The 26,373-nt window shown below is 41.2% G+C and overlaps 1 protein-coding gene across 7 annotated transcripts in view; it reads left to right on the plus strand.

Moving 5' to 3' along the window:
• Nucleotides 1-20,640, plus strand: part of LOC108407303 (semaphorin-7A-like) — a 51,355-nt gene extending 30,715 nt beyond the window's left edge. Inside the window, exons 4-6 of one of the 7 annotated variants that reach the window (XR_012120797.1) lie at nt 9,779-9,974; nt 11,057-11,205; nt 15,720-19,912. Coding sequence is in view for 2 of the 7 variants with exons in the window: in XM_037010236.2 (XP_036866131.2) it covers nt 11,057-11,189; nt 15,720-15,723 (137 nt within the window). In the remaining 5 variants the exon portion in view is untranslated. Of the gene's footprint in view, nt 1-9,778; nt 9,975-11,056; nt 11,206-15,719; nt 19,913-20,563 lie in introns of those variants that run through there. The other 6 variants (XR_012120795.1, XR_012120794.1, XR_012120796.1 and 3 more) reach the window with 6 other exon arrangements.
• The last annotated feature ends 5,733 nt before the right edge of the window (nt 20,641-26,373 follow it).

Below are 26,373 nucleotides of genomic sequence, written 5' to 3' on the forward strand. Positions count from 1 at the left end.
AAACCAACCCTTAACTATAGCTTTGGCCTCTCCCAGAAATGGAATTATAAACTAGTCAATCAGGAACCAATGATCAACACTAGAGAGGTCATCTGCCTGGTAGATCCCTGCCATCCCTAAAGGAAACTGACCTTGCCACCACCAATCCACTTTTTGTTAGTATAACTTCCTTGTTCTGACTCCCTTCTGCCTATAAAAGTCTTCCATTCTGGATAGCTCCTTGGAGCCCTTTTTCATCTGCTAGATAGGATCCTGCCAAATGCATAAATAAATCATTGCATAAAGCTATTAAGATCTTTAAAATTTACTCAGTAGCTACTTGACAATTGTTTTGTAACACCAGTGAGGTGTGAGGAAAAGCAGGAGAATAAACATGACACACAAAATGTTGGCCTGAGGAGCTAGAAGGATAGAGCTGCCATTGTGAACTTAAAAAAAGAAGAAAAGAAACGTCAACCACCAAAAAATTTCCAAGGCTTGAATGTTGAAGATTTCTTTAATTCTAGGAATCTCAAAATGGCCACCTGTGACAATTTTAAACGTTCTAACCCTGTAATATCATCTGTTAATTAAGTTGAAAGCTAAACAGTGGCATCTGGATTCCTGCTAATGTTTAAGCAAGAATGTTTGCTCTTTATTCCCTTTGGCGCCAGGATGTGTGTTGCCCCCACCCCCTTTTCTTTACATCACATATCTTATGTAAGTGAAATGTACCCCTTTGAAGTTTCTCCTTTCTTACCTGTTTCTAGAGGTTATAAAACCTTTGTATGACTTGGGCCCTTTGGAAACATTTCTCCTACCTACCCATAGGAATTATGTTTTCTGGGCTTGAGTCCTTAGTTTGGCTCGAATAAAACTGCCTTTATTTCAACGAGAGTTTACTGATCTTTTTGTCAACACCATTAACTATCTATGGACCAGAATTTAGTCCCATGGTATAGTGGGCTGAATTCTAAGAATGCCCCCATGCCCCTTGCCTTTGTATAATCCCTTCCCCTTTGAGTGTGAGTGTGGGTATGATCTCACTCCTGTGATTTGTTGTGTTATGTGGCAAAAGGAACACTATCCAGGGGCGCCTAATTACAAACCCTTTACAAGCACAGTTTTTTTCCAGTTGATGGAGTAAGTCAGAGAGACTCAAAGCATGAGAAGGTCATGCTATCCTGATGTTGCTTGAAAGATAGAGGGGGGCCACATGAGAAGGAAGCCAGGCAGCCTCTAGGAAGAGAGAGCAGCCCCAGCCGCCAGCCCAGAAACAGGACCTCAGATCCATAGCCAAAAGGAACTGGACTTGGCCAACAACTTGAATGAGTTTAGAGGTAGGTTCTTCCCCCAGGGTCTTGCCTGGCAAGCACCTTGATTTTGGCCTTATGAAACCCTGAGCACAAAGTAGCCAAGCTGGGACTTCTGACCTGAAGAACTTTGAGCTAAAAAGGGGTTGTTGTTTTAAGCTGCTAGGTTTGTGGTAGCTTGTTACATTGCAGTAGAAGTAGTAAAGGAGCACATCTGGCCGTACACACCTTTTTGGGAGGTTGGGAAATGATGTCTGCAGCTGGGCATTCACGTGCATTGACCATGACCATGGGGCTGGGGAGTTCTACAATGAAAGGAAGAGAAGAATGAGTACTGGGAGGATGACAAGATGTTCTTACCCCACTGTAAACCTGCAGCATCCAATACAGCAGCCACTACCGCATAGATACTGAGCACTTGAAAGTGTGGCCAATCCAAACTGAGATGTGCTGTAATCATAAAATACAATTTTGAAGATTTTGAAGACTCAGTATGAAAAAAAGAGAATGTAAAAATATCTCATTAATTGTACTCCTTAGTGATTACATTTTGAAATATTTTTTATATATTAATAAAACAAAATACATTGTTAATTTTATCCTGTTTCTTTTTACTTAAAAAATTGCTTATATATGTTACTTAAATTGTATATGTGAAAAAAAATCATATATGTGGCTTCTATTTAGGTTTTTTTTTTTTTGCTATCATTAATGTACAATTACATGAACAACATTGTGGTTACTAGACTCCCCCTGATATCAAGTCCCCACCACATACCCCATTACAGTCACTGTCCATCAGCGTAGTAAGATGCTATAGAATCACTACTTGTCTTCTCTGTGTTATACTGCCTTCCCCATGTCCCCCTGCCCTACATTATATGTGTTAATTGTAATGCCCCTTTTCCCCCTTATCCCTTCCTTCTGACCCATCCTCCCCAGTCCCTTTCCCTTTGGTAACTGTTAGTCCATTCTTGGGTTCTGTGATTCTGCTGCTGTTTTGTTCCTTCAGTTTTTGCTTTGTTCTTATACTCCGCAGATGAGTGAAGTCATTTGATACTTGACTTTCTCTGCCTGGCTTATTTCACTGAGCATAATACCCTCTAGCTCCATCCATGTTGTTGCAAATGGTAGGATCTGTTTTCTTCTTATGGCTGAATAATATTCCATTGTGTGTATGTACCACATCTTCTTTATCCATTCATCTACTGATGGACACTTAGGTTGCTTCCATTTCTTGGCTATTGTAAATAGTGCTGCGATAAACATAGGGGTGCATATGTCTTTTTCAAACTGGACTGCTCTATTCTTAGGGTAAATTCCTAGAAGTGGAATTCCTGGGTCAAATGGTATGTTTATTTTGAGCTTTTTGAGGAACCTCCATAGTGCTTTCCACAATGGTTGAACTAATTTGCATTCCCACCAGCAGTGTAGGAGGGTTCCCCTTTCTCCACAACCTCACCAACATTTGTTGTTTGTCTTTTGAATGTTGGCCATCCTTACTGGTGTGAGGTGATATCTCACTGTGATTTTACTTTGCATTTCTCTGATTAGCGATGTGGAACATCTTTTCATGTGTCTGTTGGCCATCTGAATTTCTTCTTTGGAGAAGTGTCTGTTCAGCTCCTCTGCCCATTTTTTAATTGGATTATTTGCTTTTTGTTTGTTGAGATGCATGACCTCTTTCTATATTTTGGATGTCAACCCTTTATCGGATCTGTCATTTATGAATATATTCTCCCATACTGTAGGATGCCTTTTTGTTCTATTGATGGTGTCCTTTGCTGTACAGGAGCTTTTCAGCTTGATGTAGTCCCACTTGTTCATTTTTGCTTTTGTTTACCTTGCCTGTGGAGATATGTTTATGAAGAAGTTGCTCATGTTTATATTCAAGAGATTTTTGCCTATATTTTTTTCTAAGATTTTTATGGTTTCATGACTTACATTCAGGTCTTTGATCCATTTCGAGTTTACTGTTGTGTATGGAGTTAGACAGGAATCCAGTTTCATTCTCTTACATGTAGCTTGCCTGTCCAGTTTTGCCAACACCAGCTGTTGAAGAGGCTGTCATTTCCCCATTGTATGTCCATGGCTCCTTTATCATATATTAATTGACCATATATGCTTGGGTTTATATCTGGGCTCTCTAGTCTGTTCCATTGGTCTATGGGTCTCCTATTATAGTTTTATTGGACAATGTTGCTATAAACTCTTTTGTACATCTCAAAATTTTTTTATATGTACATGAATTAAGTTTTTTAAAACACTTTTTTATTTTTAACACCACAGCTTTAAAAATTAGTCAGCATTCTCAGAAGAAATTATGGCAAAGAAAGGAGTTCCTAGTCACACTCAAACCTGTTTTCCCGGACTACATTAATACACTAGTTGATGTGCGCACATGTAGAGGATGAGAAGCTGATGGAGAGACTGGGTCTCAGAAGGATGGAAAGGTTATAACATTAGCTGATGATAACTCCACCATCATGGAGATGAAGATGTTGCTTCTGTCAGGGTGATTCATCCCTTGAGGCTAGACACACTACAGTCCCAAACAAAATCTAAGTCCTAGTTTGCAAAGTGGGAATGGTAGCTGCTATATAGGTAGATATCACAACCTATCATGGGAGGCTGAGGAAAGGACCATGAGCCAATATATTTTGTATCAACAGTATTTCAATTTTAAAAGAAAGGGTCACAGCTCAGTCTCCCCAGGACATGTGTTTACTGCCCTCTGGTGGACTGTGGTGGCACTTCAGCCAAACCAATTAGAATCTTCCACTTAGCACCTCCACCCAGTGCAAGCCATGACCTCAGTCAGGCAAGAATTATCCCAAGAGATTCCTGATGAGTTTCCTTCCTTCCTCTCCTGTCCACCAGAATGGTCTTTTAAAATCTTCATCAGGTCATAATACTCCTCTGTTCAAAATTCAGGAGTACCTTTCCTTCTCACTCAGTTAAAGCCAAAGTCCTCAGTACCCCTCCTACCCATCTACCCCTTACTCCATCCTAGCCATGCCGGGCCTGCTTGCCCTTCTCTACCAGTATTTCGCACCAAGCGTGCACCCGCCCTTGCATTTGCTGGAATGCATGCTTTTCTCCTCTGAGGCTGTACTCGAATGTTACTATATCACCTTGTCACCCCAGATTAACAAAACAGCCCTCCTCCCACCATTCTATATCCCTCTCAACTGGATTCTTTTCTCACCATAGCATTTAACACCATCTGACAGTTACGTATTTACTTGTTATATGTACTATATATTTGTCTATTACGAGTATTCTCCTATTAGAATGTGTACTTCAAAAAGGCAGGAACTTTGTTATATTCACTGTTATCCCCAGCATCTAGAACAGTGCTAGCCTGTCGCAGGTACTAAAAAAATATTTGTTAGATAAATAAATGAAACAAGATCTGAACAATGAAAAGGTATTATATGGTCCTCATTGTTTTATTCTTGGATATGAAGACTTGATGTCACAAAAGGTCAACTCTACAAATGTATATTAAATTAATGAAATTGTAATTAATAATCCCCATAGATTTTTAACTGGATTAAATTATCTTAAAATTCACTTAGAAAGAATAAAGTACCTGTGAATAGCTAATAAATGTAGAAAAAAGTACATTAAGGTTTATCAGATATCAGAAGACAGAACTAAGGTACCGTAAGAAAATCTATATGATACTGGTATAATAGACAAATGAACCAGTGCAATAGGCCAGAAAATCCAGGCATAGTTATCTGTCTATAAGAATATAACATAGGAAAGGTGAAACTTTAATTTAGTGACAAAAGGGTGATTACATAATAAATGGTACTGATACTATCTACCCAGAAAAAAACTAGATCCCCATTTTATACCATTTACAAAAATAAATGCCAAATGCATTGGACCCTTGAACAATGTGGGTTTGAACTTTGCGGGTCCATTTATACATGGCTTTTTTTCAATAAATATATTGGAAAATTTTTTTGGAGATGTGAGACAATTTGAAAAAACCTTTTCTCTAGCTTACTATATTATAAGAATATAGTGTATAATACACATAACATACAAAATATGTGTTAATCAACAGTTTATGTTATTGGTTAGGCTTCCAGTTAACAGGCTATTAGTAAAGTTTTTGGGGAGTCAAAACTTAATACACAGATTTCTGACTGCACAGGGGGCCAGCACCCCTAACCCTTACATTGTTGGAGGGTCAACTGTAGATTAAGTGCTGAAATGTAATTGGTATTTTTAGAACCCTCAGTTCAGAATATTGTTCATTTTGTTGTCATTCCTCTATGAAGACATGATTTCATCACAGTCAGAATTTATAGTGCACACTCTTAATCCCTTTGCTTATAAATTCCCATTTCATGGCTGGATTCAGAGTGTCGAAACTCAAGCTGAGTAAGGAGGGAGTCCATGGCGGCAGAGAGGCACTGGTGGCGGCCAAGAGTGAGGTGCTGTAGCCCAAGCGGGTTCCTACAGGGGAATGGGGATGCGGCAGCAGGCCACCAGCTCTCAGAGTCCAAGCCGGGTGAGGAGAGGGGCAGGGAGGGCAGGACAGGGGAAATGCAGAAGATACAAGGGATTGATCAAATAAGTAAATATTTTGAAGATAATGGGAGCCAAATTTCTTACTATCAAAAATGAAAGGACAAATATAGTAATGGAGAAGAAACCTGTAGTGTTGGATTAGAATTGGAATGACTTTCAGTTAATGTAATTTGATGGCAATATATGTGTAAGTGTGTGTGTGTAAGTATATACATACATATGTATATAAAACATCCCTAGATCTGTCCACTGAGGGGACTGGATGAGCAACATCCTAAGGCAAGGAGCTTTGCTCTGTTAACTGTCTCTGCAACTGTGGGTCAGGTTCTCTTGGCTGTAACTCCAACCTTACCAGCCATTATGATCGTTAGCATTCTCTAGTTTATGGAAGTTAAGCTTTGCCACCTCGTCTTTTTTGTTTCAGGGTCCAGTCATCCCCATTGCTGTCAGTGAGCCAAGTCCTATAACCGTCTAATCTATCGTCAGCCATGGTCTATAGAGGACAGCCACCACCTAACTTTTTTAGAGTGCTTGGAGGGCCTCTCATCAGCAAATTCTTTATGGTCTTGGTGAATAGTGTTCTTTCCATGAAACATCATCTGGCAGGTTTTCTGGTGATCACTAGTCCATTCTGGCAGATCCATTACTAGTCCTTTAATCCCACCTCCATCATCTTCCATAGCAATTCTAACATTTAAGCTTTCTTTGGCATGCTTTTTTTTAGCATTGGTTTTTCCGTAGTTCTAGGATACATCCTAGTCTGGAGTCTGCACTCTCTCCTGGCCCTAGCCAGGATACTGAATCCTGTAATTCAAGAGTCAGTAAGTGCTGCCCTTTCCAATTTTATGTTCCTTTTCCTTCATCAGGCTCCCTCAGAGTCCAACCCCTTGTGTATCCCCTCTGGCTTCCACAGTGTATGCTGGCGAAGCCTTGCCTCTCCGATGGGCATAGTCCTTTTCCTCCCTTGGCAGGCCCAGCACTCCCATAGCTGGGTTATGCGGCAGCTTATCCAGTATAGGCCCATTGGCCAAGACCCAGAGCTGGGGGTAGATTCTGAGGGGGAGGGAGCTTTATGAGGGGGAGGCATCTGCTTTGTCTCCCGGTGGAGAGGGAGTGCTGGCTCTTACTAAGGAAGAGTGGGCTACTCTTGCAGGCTCAGCAGATTCAGAGGAATTTGTGGAGTTAAAATCTTCAGGAGCATCCACCCTGGTATTTCCATCCCATGTGTCAGAATCCCAGGCTTTTCCAGTCCCGACCCTGACTTTAATATAAGAGATCTGCCTATTTGGGCATTTAACTGTCTTTGAAATCAGTTATCCAGACTATTAAGTCCTAGGCTTCGTCCTCAGCTTCCCCGCTACAGGAGATATGGGCTTCTTTGTACAAACTAAAGAGGCCCCCTGGTTTTTATACCTGGATTTCAATTGCCTGTTACTGGCCCTAAGTTGTTCATTGTCCTGCACATCCATGGAGCTTCAGTATAGCCATCATCCTTGTAACTACTGTTCCCTCTATACATCTCAAGCATCTGATGCCCTCATTCTAGATGGCTGTGAATCCAGTTCCAAAACCCCATCTTATCATCAGCTTTCTCATTCACTTCTAGTACCAACTGTCAAAAGTTGATGTCAGGATAGAGTTTGGGATGTAAAATGCTCGTTAGAGATCCACACCTGTGAAGGGAAGGGCACAAAAGCTGGGTTGGCAGAGGGAAAGTTAACTCGTGTTGCAGGCTCAACACAGTCCCAGCCAGTGAGCAGGTGACTGGAGTGAGAAGTCCCAGTGGAGTTGCTCTACATCAAATCTATGTGGCTGGACCTTTATCCATCTACTTTGCTCAGCCACCACATGCAGGCTGCCCCAGGAAAGACATGACCTCTAGCAAGACAGTCCTCTGCAAGCTCCGAAGGAATTGACGGCTAGGAACTGTACTGACCACTTACCCTGCAGATGGGCAGCAGCCCCTTCCTTGAAGGGGGGTCTGGGCCACACATCACCATATATCCCACAGTGACATGAAAGTGCATAAATCCTGAGTGCATAGTTGGTGAGCTCTCCCAGGTAACTGTCACCACCTCAAAAATAGCACCACAGAAGTCCCATTTATCCCTCCTCTCAGTCAGTGTCTCTCCCCCAAAGTAACTTTCTATCACCATAGACTCATTTATCTGCTTTTAAAAAATTTTTGTAACTCTGGTAAGAGACACATAACATAAAATTCACCCTCTTAACCATTTTTAAGTGTTAAGTTCAGTAGTGTTAAGCACATTCACATTGTAAAACCAATGTCCAGAACTCTCTTCTTTTTTAACAACTGACCCTCTATACCCATTAAACAATTCTCCATTACCCTCTCCCCTCTCTTTGATAATCACCCTTCTACTTTCTGTCCATGAATTTGATTACTCTAGGTAGCTCATATAAATGGAATCATACAGTATCTGTCTTTTTGTGGCTGTTTATTTCACTTCGCATAATGCCCTCAAGGTTCCATGTTGTTCCTTTTTAAGGTTAGATGATAATCCACTGCGTGTGTTTACGTTCGTTTGTTTATCCATTCTTCTGTCAGTGGACACTTGGATTGCTTCAACCCTTTGGCTATTGTGAATAATGATGCTGATGCTGTGAATATGAGGGTGCTCATTTACCTGCTTTTGAACTTTATATAAATAGAACAAATTATACCATGTGTATTTTTCTGTGGCTGATTTCTTTCCTTTAACACTATGTTTGTGAAATCCATTTTGTTGCATATAATAGTTCGTTGTTTCTTACCAATATATAGTATTCCTTGTATGATCTCACCCCAATTTGCTAATTCATTCTACCCTTGATGGACATTTAGGTTATTGCCCAGTTCTAGCTATTGTGAATGGTGCCGCTATGAGCATTCCTGTTCATGTCTTCTAGTATAGTTACGTGTGCATTTCTGAGGGTTTGTACCTAAGAGTTAAATTGCTGAGTCATAGGTTATGTATGTTGAGTCTTACTCGGTACAGCCACATAGTTTTCCAATAGGCTGTACTATTTACTCTCTCAGGAATCCCAAATGACTGTTCCAGTTGTTTCACAACCTCAACAGAGCTTAATAACATCAATCATTTTAATTTTAGCCATTCTCATTGGTATCATGATGACTAATGAGGTTGAAAAGCTTTTTATGCTTATCAGTCAATTGCATATCCTCCTGTGTCATGTGCTTGTTCACGTCTTTTGCCCCTTTTTTAATTGAGTTGTCTGGTTTTTTTTCTTAGTTTTGTAATATGTGTATATATTTTCCAAAGGGTCTTTAATTCTCCACTGCAGATGGCATGGCCTTGCCCTAGAACCCAGGGATGTTTCTGGGGCTTGCCACAAATCACACAGGTCATCCTGTCCCACTTCCCATGCATGCATGTGTGTGTGTATTTTTGATAAGTGTCTGTTGTTGGATAAATGTATTGCAAATAGATTCTCTGTGGCTTGCCTTTTAGTTCTCTTATTGGTGTCTTTGATGAACAATAGTTCTTCAGTTTATTATTTGAATTATCAATCCTTTTCCTTATAGTTAGTACTTTTTGTGTTCTGCTTGCTAGTTACTTTTTAAATATACATAAGAATAAGCATTTATCTATTGAAATAAAAATATTCTTTTGTGGCTCACCTAAACCCAAATTACACTGTGTAACACCACTGGTTCTCATCGGCCTCCTGAGCAAAGCCCAAACTGCCTAATGTGAAGCACATGACTGTACCCCTGCCAAGCCCCCAACGTCCTCCCAGTGCTCCCCTCTCTGTACTTCAGTCTTCGGCTATTCCAAGTATCACTCCCACCCGTGCAGCATCCTCATCATGCTGCATGGTGTTGCTGACCAACTACCTTGCATTTGTATCAGCACTTCTGGAAACAGCATGATGGGACCCACAGCAAATACTCCTTCTCTTTCCCACCAAAGCCCTGATTGTGTGGAGACATCCACCCTCCTCCACGTAGCCCTGTGCTTCGAGGGAAGATGACCCCTCTCCAAGCTACAGGACAAGCATCCTGACTGCCTAATGCAATCTCAGCTGCACATTTCTGCTGCCATGGACATGAGACCCGATTCTGGCCAAGGAAACGTGAGAGGCTCCTGCCAAAGAGATTAGGAAGAGGTACCCCATTTCTTACTTCAGGTGTTATGGGACCTGAGGGCAAACCCCATACACTGAGCACAGAGATTTGCCTGAAAGAACCTGGGCCTTTGATGACTTCAAGGACCTTTTTTTTTCCTAACACAAGGACATTCTTTTATATAATAATAGCACAAGTATAAAATCTAAAAAATAGCATTAATACAATAATATCAAACCTAGAGATCTTATTCAGATATCATCAGTTTTCTCACTAATATCCTTTATAACAAAGAGGGAAAAATGTGTCTTTCTGCTTTAGGACTCAGTCTAGGATCATACACTGCATTTAGTTGATAAATCTCTTTAGTTTTCTCCACTCTGGAATAATTCCTCAGTCTTTCTTTGCCCTCTATGACCATGTTACTTGCAGAGTACCTGCCAGATATTTATTTCATACAAAGTCCTTCAGCTTAGATTTATGTTTTTCCTCATAATTAAATTCAGACTACATATTTTGGGCAGGAATATTACAAAAATGATGCGGTGTTCTCAGTTCACTAAATCAGGAGGCACATGATGTAATGATGTTAATTAACTTTGATCCCTTGATTAAGGTGGTATCTGCCAGGTTTTCCACTGTAAAGTTATTCTTTGTCCACTTGTAATTAATAAGTATCTTGTGGGGAGATATTTTGAGACATATCCTATTCCTCTTAAAACTTTAATCATCTACTAGTTTTACTATCTATTGATGCTAAAGTTACTAATTCTCCCAATTGAAAAAGTATGCATGACCCAATGGCCAAGCAAATCCAAACAATATAGTGAGTACAGTGAAGAAAGTAAGTTTTCTTCTGATATCAGATCCTGACTCCCTCCTTCTGTTACCTGTTTTTTGCATGTCCTGTGGCAGAAACAATGTCACATGATACCGAAACCCATTTCATTTTCCTCTTCCGGGTTGGAAGGATGACAATATTTCCTACCATTCCTTTCAGTGAGGCCAGGCCCATGAGACTAGTTCTGGCTCAAGAGTTATGAACATAAGTGATGTGTGCACTTCTGGGCCCAAACATTTAGTGCTAGTGTATGACTCTGCAGATTCCCCTTCCCTTGTGCAGAAGTTGTGGAGGCCATGCACTTAGATGGTGGAGACAGAAGATGGAAACAGCTTACATCCCTGAGTCACACCTTGGAGAATAGCTGCCTGCAGAGTTGCCCGTCTCACACTGGACATGTGCACATCCCAGCAATGTAAGCCTTTGCTGGGGTAAGCAACTGATACTTTGAGTTTTCTATGCTGCTGCAACATGACTTAACCAATCCTAGTAACTTTTTTCTGGAAATGTTACTCACATATTAAATATATATTCATGCATAATTTTATTACATATAAATAAATATATTCTGAAATATTCTGTATCTTTTTCTTACTAACAACATCCTTGAGATTTTTCTGCATCAGAATATTTAGCTCATTCTTCTTAAGAGTTGGAAAGTACTCTATTGTATGAATGTACTTTAATATATTTATAAGGTACATTTAATTTCTTGGATAGGTACTACATACATGTAGTTTAAAATTAAGGCAGTTCAAAAGAGTATATGTGAAAAAATATCTCTCTCACGGCTTCCCTGAGCCAATGAATTCACCAGCAAAAGTAGCCAATATTTCCTTTTCCATATGTATATTTCCAGAGATATATTATACATGAGATGTTTAAATGAACCTCCCTTCGTCTCAGGTTTGGCTGGGACCCCAGAACTATAAGATCATATTCAAAGCAAGATGCAAATCCACCGACACAGGATTTGCAGTGGTGATTTTTATAGAAAACCAAGTTTTCACTTTTACTTCACCACCCACCTCCAGCCTACTAAAAATGTGGGGTTTATGTTAAAAATAAAAGATTGGCTTTGATTGGCTCAAAGTGAAGTGGAGGCTATTAATTGATTGTATGGATTTCAAGAGCTCATCTGTGGAAGCAGGGTTCGGTATCTGTGGGTAATTCAGCCCAAGACTGGTCTTAACGGTTTCCTGTTTAAGTACCTGAAGGCCTGAGTAGAATTTTCAGGCAAGAGTGGAATTTTCCGTTCTCATCTCCCTTTTGGTCCTCTTTGACAGGTCATGGAAGGAGGTCATTAAATATTACCTAGAACAGGGACGGGCTTTTTTTTTTTTTTTTTTTTTGTCTGTCAAGGGCAGAAGGTAAATATTTTAGGCTTGGTTAAACGCACTGGCTCAGTTGTAGTTACTCAATTCTGCTTGTCATAGTCCAGAAGCATCATAGACAATTTATAGATGAGTAAGTGTAGCTATGTTCCAAGAAAACTTATTTGCAGAAATAGGTGTTTTTGTCCCATAGTCATACTTTGCTGAATCCTGGTCTAGAACTCTAGATCTAGTTTGTCTAGACTAGATACAGCCATGGTATTCCTTGCTGGGTGAGATGGCGGTGGTGGTACTCATCACGATTTCATTTTAGTTTTGAATCAGTATTGTCCGATGAGACAGCCACCACACAGTGGAGTTTAAAAGTCTAGACACCAACTAGACAGCGCATGATTGTAACATAAACAAATACACAACTAATAGAACCAGGAAGGACTGGAAAGTGCACCACAATCATGATCTAAGTTCTCACAGATTATGCCACCAGAAAAGACTCCTTTCTTGACCTGACAAATAGGCCCCCCCACCTTAGACCCTTTAGTTTGATTTTTGTGTAAGCAAAAAAGTCTCATTCTAGGCATGACCATAAATGTTACTGGAGGCTTGGCATTATTTGTGATGGTGATTGCCAGTGATAGAAGAGTTTATTGGTTATGAATCACTGATTTTATTTAAGGGAATTATGTGACCTAAAGGGAAGTGAGTGTAACCCATCAACTTGATCTGGCTAGACTGTGGACTAACTGTGGCTGAGTTTTTGTTGCATACAGAGTTCACTAAAGGCAAGAGTGTTAACAGCAGAAACAGGAATATGAAAAGGCCCATGTTGACAAGAGCCTTAGCATACTAAAAGTATGTGATCTTACAGGATGCCACATTCTGGGAGAGAAATAAAAGGGACAGAAGTAAGAAAATATACATACATATACTCATTTGCAGAGAAGCACAAGATGGATAAACCCAGTAAGATGGGTGACCTACAGGAGGTGGTGATAATGGGTTGGAAAGAAAGAGAGGTGGAAACAGATTAGATGGGATAGAGACAGGGGAGCTTCTCTAAGTATTCCTTTTGTGTAACTCAGACTTTTAGACCCATGTTAGTATTTCAGATACTCAAAAAAGATTTCGACAAGACTAGGGGTGGGACCCACCAAATGGACCCACCTACATTTTCAAATGAGTAACTACACGGAAACAGGAAAAGCTAACTCATAGGACTCTTAAACACAGTATGTTGACTATGTACCCTCAGGCTAAAGACCAAAAACCCACACAAAAAAGGAAGCAAATATTGAACTCTAGTTAGTAGATTTGTTTGTCACGGTGGTAGGTAGGTTAACAATTCTGAAACTTTTTTGCATATTCTAGGACTGAGCAAATAAATAAATATATTGTGAAGAATGAGAGCCAGGTCTCTCACTGTGCAAGAGAGTTACAAATACGAAAAAACCGAAGGCGAAAATAAACCCTGCGGTGTTGAACTGAAAAGTAGAGACGTCAATTTGTATTCATGTTTTTAATAGGGAGGGGGAAATTTATATATAAATTTATATCTATATATAGCATAGGCATACTTTTGTGTGAATATATACATATAAATTTATATCTATTTAACAATAATTAAATGTATAATTATAGTAATTGTATAATACATGTAATTCCCTAGCTCTGCCTGTTGAGAGGATCTACAAGCCGCAACATAATGCCACCCCACTAATGATGCATACACCCAGCGTCCAGGACTTGTTCTCCTAAATACCATTCTTCACTAAAGGAACCAGGGCTTTTTGGAGAAATGGCTGAGTCCAGGGAAAGTACAAGATGAGCCTAGGATATCTGTTTTTCTAGAAAGTAAGGAAGTGCTCAAAGAGAGGTGGAGTCATGTCACAGTAACATGGAAGACAACTTGAAAAGGCTCCTGCTCACCAAGTCTGGGCCATTTTGAGAATTAAATAATTACAATAATGGAATAAAATAATCTATGGGTCTATATTTACATAAGTAAATAAATGAATAAAAATACATGGTAGGGAGGACTCTTCCTTATGTAGAATTCCAACTAATAAATGTAGAAAGAATTACGGAATTAGAAAAATCACCCTTTTGCAACCACCATAGTAATGACTGTTTCAGGCAAGAATCATGAATGGATGCTAAATCCAGTGGGAAAGTTTGATGAGAAACAGTATATTTATAGAGTTTCAGCGCCTCTCCATATAAAATGCTAATTACAAAGAGAAAAATAATAACTGTATAGTGGAGAAAACCAGCAAATACCACCTTAACGAAGTGATCAAAGCTGACATCAGCAGTAGTGACAAAACTGATATCATATGCCTCCTGATATGATGCACTGAGAAAAAATGACACTTCCTCTGTAGTGGTAGAAATGTAGTGTAGAAATGCCTATCTTCAATCTAATCAGCTAAACCCAAACTGGAGGACATTGTACAAAATAACACCTTGTGCTTTTCAAAGCTGTCAAAGTCATAAAAGCCAAAGACTGTATATGATTGATTTAAAGGAAACTAAAATTTTGATATAAAAGATATTTGGGGACATTTGGAAAGTAGAAATATGATATGTAAATTAGATAATAGTATTGTATCAGTGTTAATTTCCAGATTTTGATAATTGTAGTATGATTATGTAGGAGAATATACTTGTATTTATGAAGTACACACTAAAATATTTAGGCATAAAGGAACATTGTGTCTGCAAATTACTCTCAAATGGTTCATAGACTATAATAATGTGGATACAGAGAGAATGATAAAGCAAATGTGGTAAAATATTAACATCCTCAGAATCTGGGGACAGAGTCTGTGGGAGTTCTTTGTACTAAATTTGCAACCTTTCTATGAATCTGAAATTAATAAAATATAACTTTTTAATTATATAATCTTGAACACATTGAGTGAAAAATTATGGCTGGAAGAATAAAGAATGAAAGCATGAAAAGAAGGGCATGTCCAGTCAGTGGTTCTCGGATTGGGGCTTTCTGCCTCATACAGTCATCAGCCTATGGCAAGGTTCTTGTGTTTAGTAGCAGCTTCTAAAGATCAGCTGCTTTTTGGCAGCTCTCCAGAAACCTCAGTTTAAAATTTTAGTAAGTGCAATTTTCCAATTTTTATTGTTGCGTAGTGGATAATGTCCTTTTAGCTGAGGAACATGAATCCAAAGATCAGTCCTTTGGAGTTTGACTGCTGTTGATAAGGCCCTTTTTAAACAAGGTTTAAGTTTCTCAGGTATTTCCAAAACACCCAGTCACCTGGTCTAAGGTTAGAAGCCAGTTACGTGGCTGGCTAGGAAATGTGGCCTGTACCTGTTGGTGATAAGACTGAGTGTACTGGGTTAATCCTTTAGAACATATAGCCAGCTCTGACTATAAAAGGTTAAAATCAAGTACAGGTGTAAAGATTCCTAGTCTTATGGGCCTGCCTGCCAGTGACCGATTCGTATGGAAACAACCTATGAGTTCCTGAATGGGAAGAACACAGAATCTTAAGAACCTAAGGTAGTACTTAAGGCCATGGGAACTGAAGTAAGTATGTCTGATAATTTAGCTAATTTAAGTTTTAATATTCCTTTTGTTCTCTCTACCTTTCTAGGTGATTGACAGTGATAAGGACAGTGCGACGTCCATATTAGAGACAATACTTTACATAGCTCAAGAATGATTGCCCCAGTAAATTATGTTTCTGTATCATTAAACCACCAAGTTAAAATATCCTACAGAGGGAGTAAAGAGTCCAGTAGCTTCTTAGCTATTTGAATGCTGTGGCTTTTTGACAGAAGGATGCTTCAACTTATCCAGAAAAAAACACACTATTACCAATAAAATATTCATGACTCTTAAAGGGAGGTAATTGTGTGAGGTCTCTTCAGAGATGTTTCAAGGATCCTTAGGACATACTTCCAATCTATATCCCAATTTTATAAGTTTTCCCAAGTAATATTGTTCACAGCTGAGGCATGCACTGGCCATACCTTCTGCTGACTCAGAAGTTTCCCCACCAGTGTTTAGCAAATACCATGACCAGTTTTGTTCCCTCTGTGACAGCGTCTGGTGCTATTGGAGACTGTCCTCATGGGTCTTGCAACCAGTCTTGCCAATATGTGATGGAATTCTTGAACCTCTCTATAGGCTCATCCATCCTTTTTCTGAAGAAGTCCCTGTTTAAAGGCTTCAGACAGAGCAGCTTGTTAGCATTTTCTCTAATTTTTTTAGTATGAGCCTCTATGTAATGACAGCAATTTCTAAGACATCAAGAAACTAATTTATTTGGTATCCATTGTTTAATAGGAATACTTGAAGAGGTTAAAAATATTTTTTCCATGGTATTGTAAAGTCATGGACCATGAGTCACAGTGTTGGAGGGTATTGTTATTCCTTGCTGTGTTTAACAAGATGTTGTAAGAGATAGTAAGCTCAGGCATACACATCCTGGTTTGCAAGCAGAACTGAAAAAAGAATAAAGGGAGTCCAGAATGGAGCCTTGAAGGACTGGAGAAGCTGTTGAACCCCAACAGCAGGAAAAGAGACTGAAGAGGCTTTGAGAAGCTATGATACACTAAGGTATTGCAGTTAAACAGAGGACTTCAGCACTATTGCAAAGAACAGTTTAAAGACTTTCTTCCCCCTTAAGCCTGTTGTTTCATATGACCTCCCTGCAGTAGCCATACGTCAGAACACAGAGACGTGGAGTAAAGAAATGAAGAAGTAAATGAAAGTTGATATTTATATCTTGAAAATCCAAGTCTTTTGGGTATGGTTTCTGGCACAAGAAACTGCTTAGACGTGAAGAGATCTGAAATTTCTGAGTGAACTGTTGTTGCCAAAAAGCCCACAAGCCTCGTCTGAATAACTGAGTAAAGCCACAGTACAATACTTGGACCTCCAAACTTGCACCATCAGGAAGCAGGCTGTCAAGCTGTGTGGTCCCCAAGAAGGATGTGCTCCCCACTTCATGTATAGCCAGTGAGAACCATGGCTGAGAGAGGACATGGCAGAGGGCAGAACCGGGGTAGAAGGAGAACAATGATGAAAGAATTTTTCCTAAAGAGCAAAACTGGGTCTAAGCTCGGAACTTCCCTTACTGCCAGGAAAGGGAGTCTTAGTAATGCACGTTTCGCAGGATTTCAGAAATTGCTTTGGACGCGACCATTTCATGATTCCCATTCTTCCTTTTCCAAATAGGAGTATTTACTGCAGTTTTCCTGCCCCTGTTCTATCCCTATATATTGAGTGGGTGGGCTTACTGGGGGTAGTGACGAAGCAGCAACTACTGGCCTTTAAAGTTCATAGTCGCTGGACCATGAGGAAATCCACTGCAATCCAGATTTTGGTATGAGCGCCATAACTGGTCGGGACTTTTTGTTCATCTCCCTTGGGGGAATGGGGAATATGTTGGTGACCATAGAGACTGCCTGAAACAGAGATCTCTTGCTGTATACCAAAAGCCATTATTCTCTTCAGGCACACAATGAGACTCTTTCCCCTATTCCCTTTCAATTTGAGGGTGACCATTTGACAAAATTTTCTCCAATGTAATGTGAATGCAAACAATGGAATGTGTACCACTTTGGACCTAGGGGGTAGTAGACCACAAGGTGGAAGGAGCTTGGGGCCCTGGATTACAGCAGTGAAGGAGAGCCACCTCTTTGACCTGAATATCTGTCCAGGACTATTAGGTGAGCAAGAAGTAAGCTATGTTGCTGAGTCATGTTTTACATCTATTTGTTGCAGTCGTGTAGCCTACATTAACTGATACACACCCCATGAATCATGCTTGTTCAACGTAATGATTATACGTGTACATCCTTTTTAAACATAATTATAATGTTACCATTATGGTAACATACTAACTGCCCTGTAATGAACCCTGCTTTTTTCATGTAATGTCTTGGAAAGTGTTCCAAACCAGAACATTAAAAACGTCCCCATTTTCCTTTTCTATCTTTTTTGCTTTTTGATAGTTTAAGTACCACATGATGTTCAACTAGCGACATTTTGGTTGGTTGGACTACCAGATATCCAGCCACCCTACTGACAGACATTAGGCTATTTCTAATCTTTTGCTAGTGACCTTTGTTCCAGTTCTTTCAGCTGGTCTCTGCAAATGCAAAGTCAGCTTCGTGTCAAGCATGGTCTAGTTTTACTCTGAATAAGCTTCACTTAGCTTCTTCTAGCCAAATTACAAAGCTAGTATGCGACCACACTGACTCTGTCTGACCCACTCTTAACAAAATGTGTACTGAAAAATAAACTCAAATGGTTACAGGCCGAGTATTTACATTAATGGGAGGCATAGAGCATTGTGGTTACCAGCATGAATTATAGTCAGACAACTCTGGGTTCAGATCCTATTACATACAACTTAACCTTGGGCAAATTACTTAAATACTATAAGCATTAGTTTTCTCACCTATAAAATGGAGGTTATTGTGAGGATTAAATGATAATGTAAGTGAAGTGCTTAGCATATGATAACTGTCAGTCAATAAGTACTGTAGATTTTTCTTTAATACATAATTTTCTAGTTACCAAAGAAAGCAGAAATTAAACTTGAGCCTAAGGTTAGGACCTGTATCATAAATATCTTATTATTAAGGTAGGAAATTGTTTTTCAGAAGGTTAAATCATTTTTTTCTTTATCAAAATAATTTATTTTATACTTTTCTGTAACTTGCTACTGTCTCTTTCAGTTCTACCACTGACATCTCCCCACGTCAGTAGAAATATATTGACTTCATTTTTTTAATGGCTATAACCAATGTTTTAGGTAACTATTCATTTTTATTTTATTTTTTATTAAAGTATCATTGATATACAATCTTATGATGGTTTCACATAAACAACACAATGGTTTCAACATTCACCCATATTATCAAGTCCTCACCCCCTCCATGCAGTCACTGTGTATCAATGTAGTAAGATGTTACACAGTCGTAATTGTCTTCTGTGCTGTATTGCCTTCCCCGTGACCTACCTATATTGTGATTGCAAATTATAGTGCCCCTTAACCCCCTTTTTTGGGCAATTTTCCATTTTTAATAAGGAAAGAGCCCAAAAATCTTGTGACTATTCACTTGAATTTTATATCAAACTATTAGGATTAGATTGTAATTTGGTCAGGGCTGGTACTATATTACAATATAAGTTCAGGAAATTCAGTCATTGCAGATGCCATAATTAATGTTAAAGCAAACAACACAGAGGTGTCATCACTTTGAGGAGTGAGAAGGAAAGGAGTTGTAGAAAATGTATATATACATGCCATTCCCCTAGCACTTGAATTCCAGAAGTGAAACTGGAGAGCTGAACTGTCCATATTAGGAAATGACTGGTTGCTTGATGACCACACTGTTAAGCTAAGTATTTTGCCCTTTTTTTGGGGGGGTGGGGGTGGGGCGGTGGCATAGAAGGGAATTGGTCAGGGGGATATTATCATTAGATCAGTTAAGTTTACAATCATTCTGTTCTCTTCCAACATAATCTCAGTGCAGATTCAACATTACAAAATCAAACTTTCACTTTAACTGGGGAGGCTGAAAACCCAGCTCAGTTTTTAAAGATAAAATTTCTGAATCAGATTAGCAAAGTAAGGTTATCTGTTACTCCCTGAAGTTGCAGCAGGGTTAAAAACCTGTATTAAGATTTGTTTAAATTAAAGCATTTAACATGTGCTCTTGCTACAAAGTTGTAAATGAAGGTCTGGGATACAAATAATTTTTCCAGCCTCTCTGGCATTGAATTTATTTCACCCTAATAAAAATACCAGGAACTTCTGTTATGCTATACTAGTTTCTTTTAGCTAAGAATCAGGGATAAAATAGCATTAAGCCTGTAATAGGAACATAGCCATATGGTATGTGCTTGCTGTGGCGGGGTGGGGGGTGGGGGGCAAAAGACACATTGGGCCTAGGGCCCCAACACCTCAAACCTAACAAAAGCAAGTGGGAAACGTTTCCACTGAAGTTTCCCCCAGATATTTTGCATCTTCTGAGCTTGTGCTTCCAAAATACTTGCCTGGGACCCTCCATATCTTCTTTATGTGTTTCTCCTGAAATTGACAGATTTTTTTCTTTTTTAACTCAGAGAGGACAAGAATACTTGTCAACCTTAATAGAAAATGCATAATGTCCTTGATAACCGAACATTCAGTATGGGTGCTTGGAAATAAAAGATTTATGGATGTAAAGCTTCTGGGCATAAGGTATCTGCAGCTTATAGCAATTGCTCGGCCTGACAGTTCTCCCAGCCAATCAGCTCACTGCCAGGCCGACTTCAGCGTGGGCACCCTCTGCTTATAGTCTCACCAGCACTTGACAGCGTCTGCCATTTAAAAGCTCTGTTGGATGGGGGGCCAGATGGCTCCCAAAGGGCCCCAGCCAGAGGCATAGACCTGAAACCAGATGCCTTAGCTGCCTTCTGCTCCCTTTTGCTCCGTAGAACTGCTGAGTGCTGGGGCACCACAGAGATCTGGATGGAGCTTCACTAAGACGGCTTTCAGTGTTTTCAAAGGTGAGTCACTTTAGGATTGCCCATCTTACTCCTTAGAAGTCTGAGCTCTTTTATTCCCAGACGAGGGAAAGAACAGCATAGTCAAGGCATTTCATCAGAATGTAGGCAAATTCCAGTCACAGGATTGGAAAGGACCGTCACAGTGAGAGCAAGCTCTAAGGGTATGTGTCAAGACAGCAGCTACCTGCAGGTGAATGCTGGCTACCCACACCAGGATGGCTCATTAGTTTGCAGACATTCTCCAAGTTCAGCTTTGGGCCTCAGTAATCAGGTGCTAGCAGTTCCCCAGAGTTGACTGGCTTTTGAAAGCTGACACATCATATAACTCAAGACATCAGACATCAAATATTAATTATCTGATTAAAAAATGAACAGTTCTATGAAAGAAAGGATCCAGTTGGCCTAATGCACATATCCCCCTCTGTTGGAAAACACGAACACTAAAAGCCCGATAGGCTGTGGATAACATTACTGGTGCCTCCAATTCCATGACAAAGTCCATCAGGAATGTGTACTTGATACATCTCTTTCCAGCTGATCCCCGCCCACTTTGGACTGTCACATTCTTTCTTTACACACGTTAATACCATTTACTCAGCAGAAGCTTTACACAAGCTAATAGAAGATCCTGAGGCTATCCCTGGGTCTCAGGAAAGAAACCTTAATCATCCTGTTAACATTTTCATTTTCTATAACATAAAAGGTATAGTAACAGCAGGACAGTCCTTTCCTGCCTTACAGGGTAATCAATCCTAAAAAATCCCCTTGGGGGGGTCAATACAAGTTGAAAATGTTTGTCTTTAAAATAAGAATTATCAAATAACATAATCATCATTAATTTCAATGGGAAAACATTTTTATGTTCCCTGAGTCCCAAAATTGACACCCACTCATACTAAGACACCAAATCTCACAAAGACAGACACATCATAATTAACCATCTTTATTAATAACAATGAACAATAACTAACTAGCATAAACAAACTAAAAGCATTTTCTCTTCATTAGTTATGACTAATTACATTATTATTCTTAATATGGCCATTTACTGGTCGTTTCTTAGCTTTGATGCCCTGTACATTTAAGATTAAATTTATAACAAAGCATACCAACAAATGATACCCAATATTTATACAATTCAACCTTTATTTTTAAAAAGAGGAACAAAACCAAAGAAAACCATGCAAGTGATATTACTTTTACTGAACAAGTTGAAATACAACAGATATGATATGTGAGATTGTCCCTGCTATAAATAAGCACAACTATGAGAAATCTGATGGGAGAACTTAAGGTAACACAGGCCAGCTATGGGAAGGTGACGTGTGGTGGCTCTTTTCTTTAAGTGCTTAGCAGCTCCAAGAAGTACTCCCAGCCAAATCCAACCCTACAGATGGAGACTTAGGTATCAGTTATCTTTCACTGCAAACTAAACCACCTCAAAATGTACTGGCTTAACTTTAAAACAATAAGCAATATTTTTCATTGGTCTGTGGGGTTTCTGGGGGTTTCTTCTGGTCTAGGCCTATCATGGCCTGACTCAAATGTCTGGCAGGCTAGTTGGCCTAAGGGGTTACACGCACATGCCTGGCGGTTGGTTAGATATCAGATGGGGTGATGACCACACGTCTCTCATCATCCATCAGGTCAGCCAGGAGTTTTTCACAAATGGTGGAAGAGCTCCCAGCAGGAAGAGAAAGTAAGCCGTAACTGTGAGCACTTTTTAAGACTCTCCTTGTATCAGGTTTGCTAATGTCCCACGGAACAAAGTAAGTAAGTCGGGACCAAGCCTACATTTGGAGAATAGAGAAATTGATTCCGCCTCTTGATAGGAGAAGCTGAAAATATCACGGCCCTTCTGTTCAGTTGGCCACACCTTGGAAGCCCAAGTAGAGAGATTAAGTGATATTCCTTGTAACCAGAATGAGTGAATACCTTAGGGTTTAAACATATTTCTCTGAAGTAGGGGGTACTTTCCTGTTTCTGGAGGCAAATTCAGGCACGCTAAGACGCCCCCCCCCCTTAAGATCCAATCACCAATGGCCAGATGGTCACCCCCCCCCACCCCTTAAGATCCAATCACCAATGGCCAGATGGTCACCCCCCCCCACCCCTTAAGATCCAATCACCAATGGCCAGATGGTTGCACCACTGCGTAAGATCCAATCACCAACACAGAATACACCCTACCCCTACTCCTTAAAAACGGACTTCCTCACCCAAGAGCTGCTGCTCCCCACCTAGAGACAGCCACTCTCTCTTTCAGCCTTTAAAATCTCTTGTTTGGGTCTGTGCCTCCCTGAGTTATTTCAGGGTATGGAGGGTTGCAGCAAGATACCCTTTCAATAGTGCCGTGACCCGGATTGAGGCTCTCGCATTGATCTTGCTCTTACTCCAGGAAGTTGAGCTGTCTTGGGATCCCTCACTCCCCCATCCTCCTCCACAAACCCCCCTTCCATCTCCCGGGTCGCTCAATCTCCCACCGAACACCGGCCTCTGATTTGGTAAGTTTCCCTTCGGGGTCGACTTAAATGCCCCTGTGGAACCCAGGAAGTGACCGTTGAGTGTCCGGCACCCCCGTGGTCTCCTCTGGGGCAGGGGAACCCCCAGCCATGGCCTTCACAGCCATGGTTGATCCTCATAGTCAACCCTTCTCTGCCTCCCCGTGGTGAGAATCCTCCTTCACTGAGGCCGGGTCTCCCTTTATCTACTCGTAAACTCCTGGTACCAGGTACTGAGCCTCCTCGGCGTTTTTCACCTCGACCACCTGGTTAGAGGTGGTGACGACCCCCTAGCTGTGTTTGGTCTTCTCCTCAACCTTTCCTTATCGCTCTGGGATGCTTTGTGGTCTGTGAACGGTCTCATTATCACCATGGGAAGTGGCCCTTCCATCACCGTGGACTCGCCATCGGAATGTTTACTCGATGATCTCAAACCCCTCCAGCTAACTCCCGACTTCAAACCTTTCAAACTTATTCATTACTGTAATGAGGTCTGGCCACAATATTCTCTAGATAAGCAGTCCAAGTGGCCACCCAATGGCTCTTTAGATCCTAATATTCCCCGAGATTTATATAACCTCTCTACGGGCAAGTGGAAAGAGATTCCTTATATCCAGGCTTTCTCCTACCTCCGAACCAAGCCCCCCCTCTGTCCCCCCTGCAATCCTAAACACCTACTACTTGCCTTAAAGTCCTCACCCTCCAACAAACCAGATCCCACTGCATCCTATGACTTTGATCCCGCTGATTTACCCCCACTCTACTGACCCCAAATCCTTATAGCACTCCTCCTCCTCCCCAACTACCCGGCCCACCCGGTGCCACCGCGGAAACTGCCCAGCCTCCTCCCCCTAAACCCCCACTAGGTCTTCCACCACAAGCTCCCACCGGCAGCGATGTAACAAAGCCGCCGCCTCAATGGCAGCCAGTTCCCCTTCCATCCTGAGATCCCCTACCAAATCCCCCAGTTACTCGCTCTCGTACCCAAGTCATAGCCCCACTACAAGAGGTAGCGGGCACAGAAGGCATTGTTCGGGTCCATGTCCCTCTCCCTCTCTGACCTGTCTCAAATAGAAAAGAGATCCGGCTCCTTCACCGCCAACCCAGCCACTTATAAAAAGCAGTTCATTGTTCATTATGCTTCAGAAGATTGGAGACTGTTGAGAATTAGGCTTGGGGTTGATTAATGATTGTGCATTGAGTCCCCTATACAGAATTTTATTGTCGTTAACAACCATTTGATCAATAAATGTAGAGATGCCCTCTCAAAAAAAAAAAAAAAAAAAAAAGGCAGTTCAGTACCTGACCCAATCGTATGATCTAACCTTTCATGATGTACATGATTCTCTCCAATACCCTTCTACCCGAGGAGTGCAGGCGAGTCTGGGAACAGGCTAAAACTTATGCCAATGAAGTCCACCAAACCACACCCACTCACCCTATTGGTGCCGAGGCAGTTCCCCATCGAGGCCCCATTGGGATTACAACACCCCCGGGGGAGTCATTAGCGGAGATTAATTTATCACTTGTCTCATGGTGGGTCTCAAGAGGTCAGCCAATAAAGCTATCAATTATGAGAAAGTTCAAGAAATTATCCAAGATAAAAATGGAAATCCCTCCATGTTCCTAGACCGTCTTACTAAAGCCCTTCTACAGTATATCAACTTGGACTCTGAGACCCCAGATGGGAGACAACTACTTATGACTTACTTTTTCTCCCAGAGCTTCCCCGACATAAAGGCTAAACTTAAATGCCTGGAGAGGGGACTCTTGGCTCCCCAGGCAGAAGTCCTGGCAGTAGCCTTCAAGGTGTTCAATGGAAGAGATGATAAAGCCTGTCAACAAAAATACCAAATGATGGCTAAGGCCTTCCAGCCTGCCACAACCACTGGTACCCAGGTAAGCCCGCTTCTCAAGAAACAACCAGGAGGACCTCCTGGTCCATGTTTTAAATGTGACCTATCGGGACATTGGGCTAGAGCTTGCCCAAATCCCCGGAAGCCCCCCAGTCCATGCCCAAAATGCCATCGGGAGGGACAGTGGGCTGTTGACTGTCCTTGCACACTGAGAGGTGCCAGGCCATCCAGCTCTGACAACCCACCTATAGACCTTCTAGGTCTGGCCACTGACAACTGAGGGGGCCTGGGACTCCCACACCAGCTACTAACATCACTTTGCAGGAGCCCAGGGTGGCCATTGTGGTAGTGGGCAAGCCCATCTCCTTCCTATTAGACACCAGAGCTACTTGCTCAGTCCTGAAGGAGTTCTGGGGGCCCACCTCCCTCTCACAGTCCTCTGTAGTCGGGGTAGAGGGCACACCCTATCAGCCTCTACAAACTCCCATGCGTCACTGCCTCTTTAAGGGCGTTGCTCTCTCTCATTCCTTTCTAGCAATTCCCCGTTGTCCAGTTCCCCTTATGGGAAGGAACCTGTTGTCTAAGCTAGGGGCCTCCATCACCTTTACCCTTAGCCCACGCCTCAACCCTGACTCGCCTTTGATCCCTTTTCTACTTGCTCTCCAAACCGTTCCAGACCCACCTCCCTCCCCTCTTCCCTTACCCCCTTGCCAAGTAAACCCCACAGTCTGGAATACCTCTACCTCCTCCATCACCACCTGCCCACCCGTAACCATTAAACTCAAAGGCCCTACCTCCTTCCCCTCACAATCTCAATACCCCTTACCTCTCAAAAGCCTATTGGGTTTACAACCCATCATCTAAGAGCTCCTATGAAAGGGCCTTTTGAGATCAGCCAATTCCCCTTACAACACCCCGATATTGGCTATCAAAAAACCTAATGGCTCTTATAGGCTAGCTCAAGATTTAAGGATTATCAGTGCAGCTGTTATCCCAACCCATCCAGTAGCCCCTAATCCCTATACTTTATCATCCACTATCCCCACCTCTTCTATTTATTTATCCATCCTTGACCTCAAAGATGCATTCTTCACAATTCCCCCCCATCCCAACTCTCAAGACCTTTTTGCCTTTACATGGACTGATCCCATCACCCAAACCTCTACTCAGTTAACCTGGACAGTCCTTCCTCAAGGCTTCAGGGACAGTCCCCACCTCTTTGGACAAGCCTTGGCACAGGACCTCAAATCCCTCACTCTCTCAGGCTCTACTCTTCTTCAATATGTTGATGTTCTTCTCTTGTGCAGCCCCTCCTTACAAACCTCTCAGCAAAATATTATTCTCCTTCTCAACTTTGTCTTAAAACACGGGTATCGGGTCT

This window comes from Manis javanica, chromosome 8 (assembly GCF_040802235.1).
Source record: "Manis javanica isolate MJ-LG chromosome 8, MJ_LKY, whole genome shotgun sequence".
Classification (NCBI taxonomy): domain Eukaryota; kingdom Metazoa; phylum Chordata; class Mammalia; order Pholidota; family Manidae; genus Manis; species Manis javanica.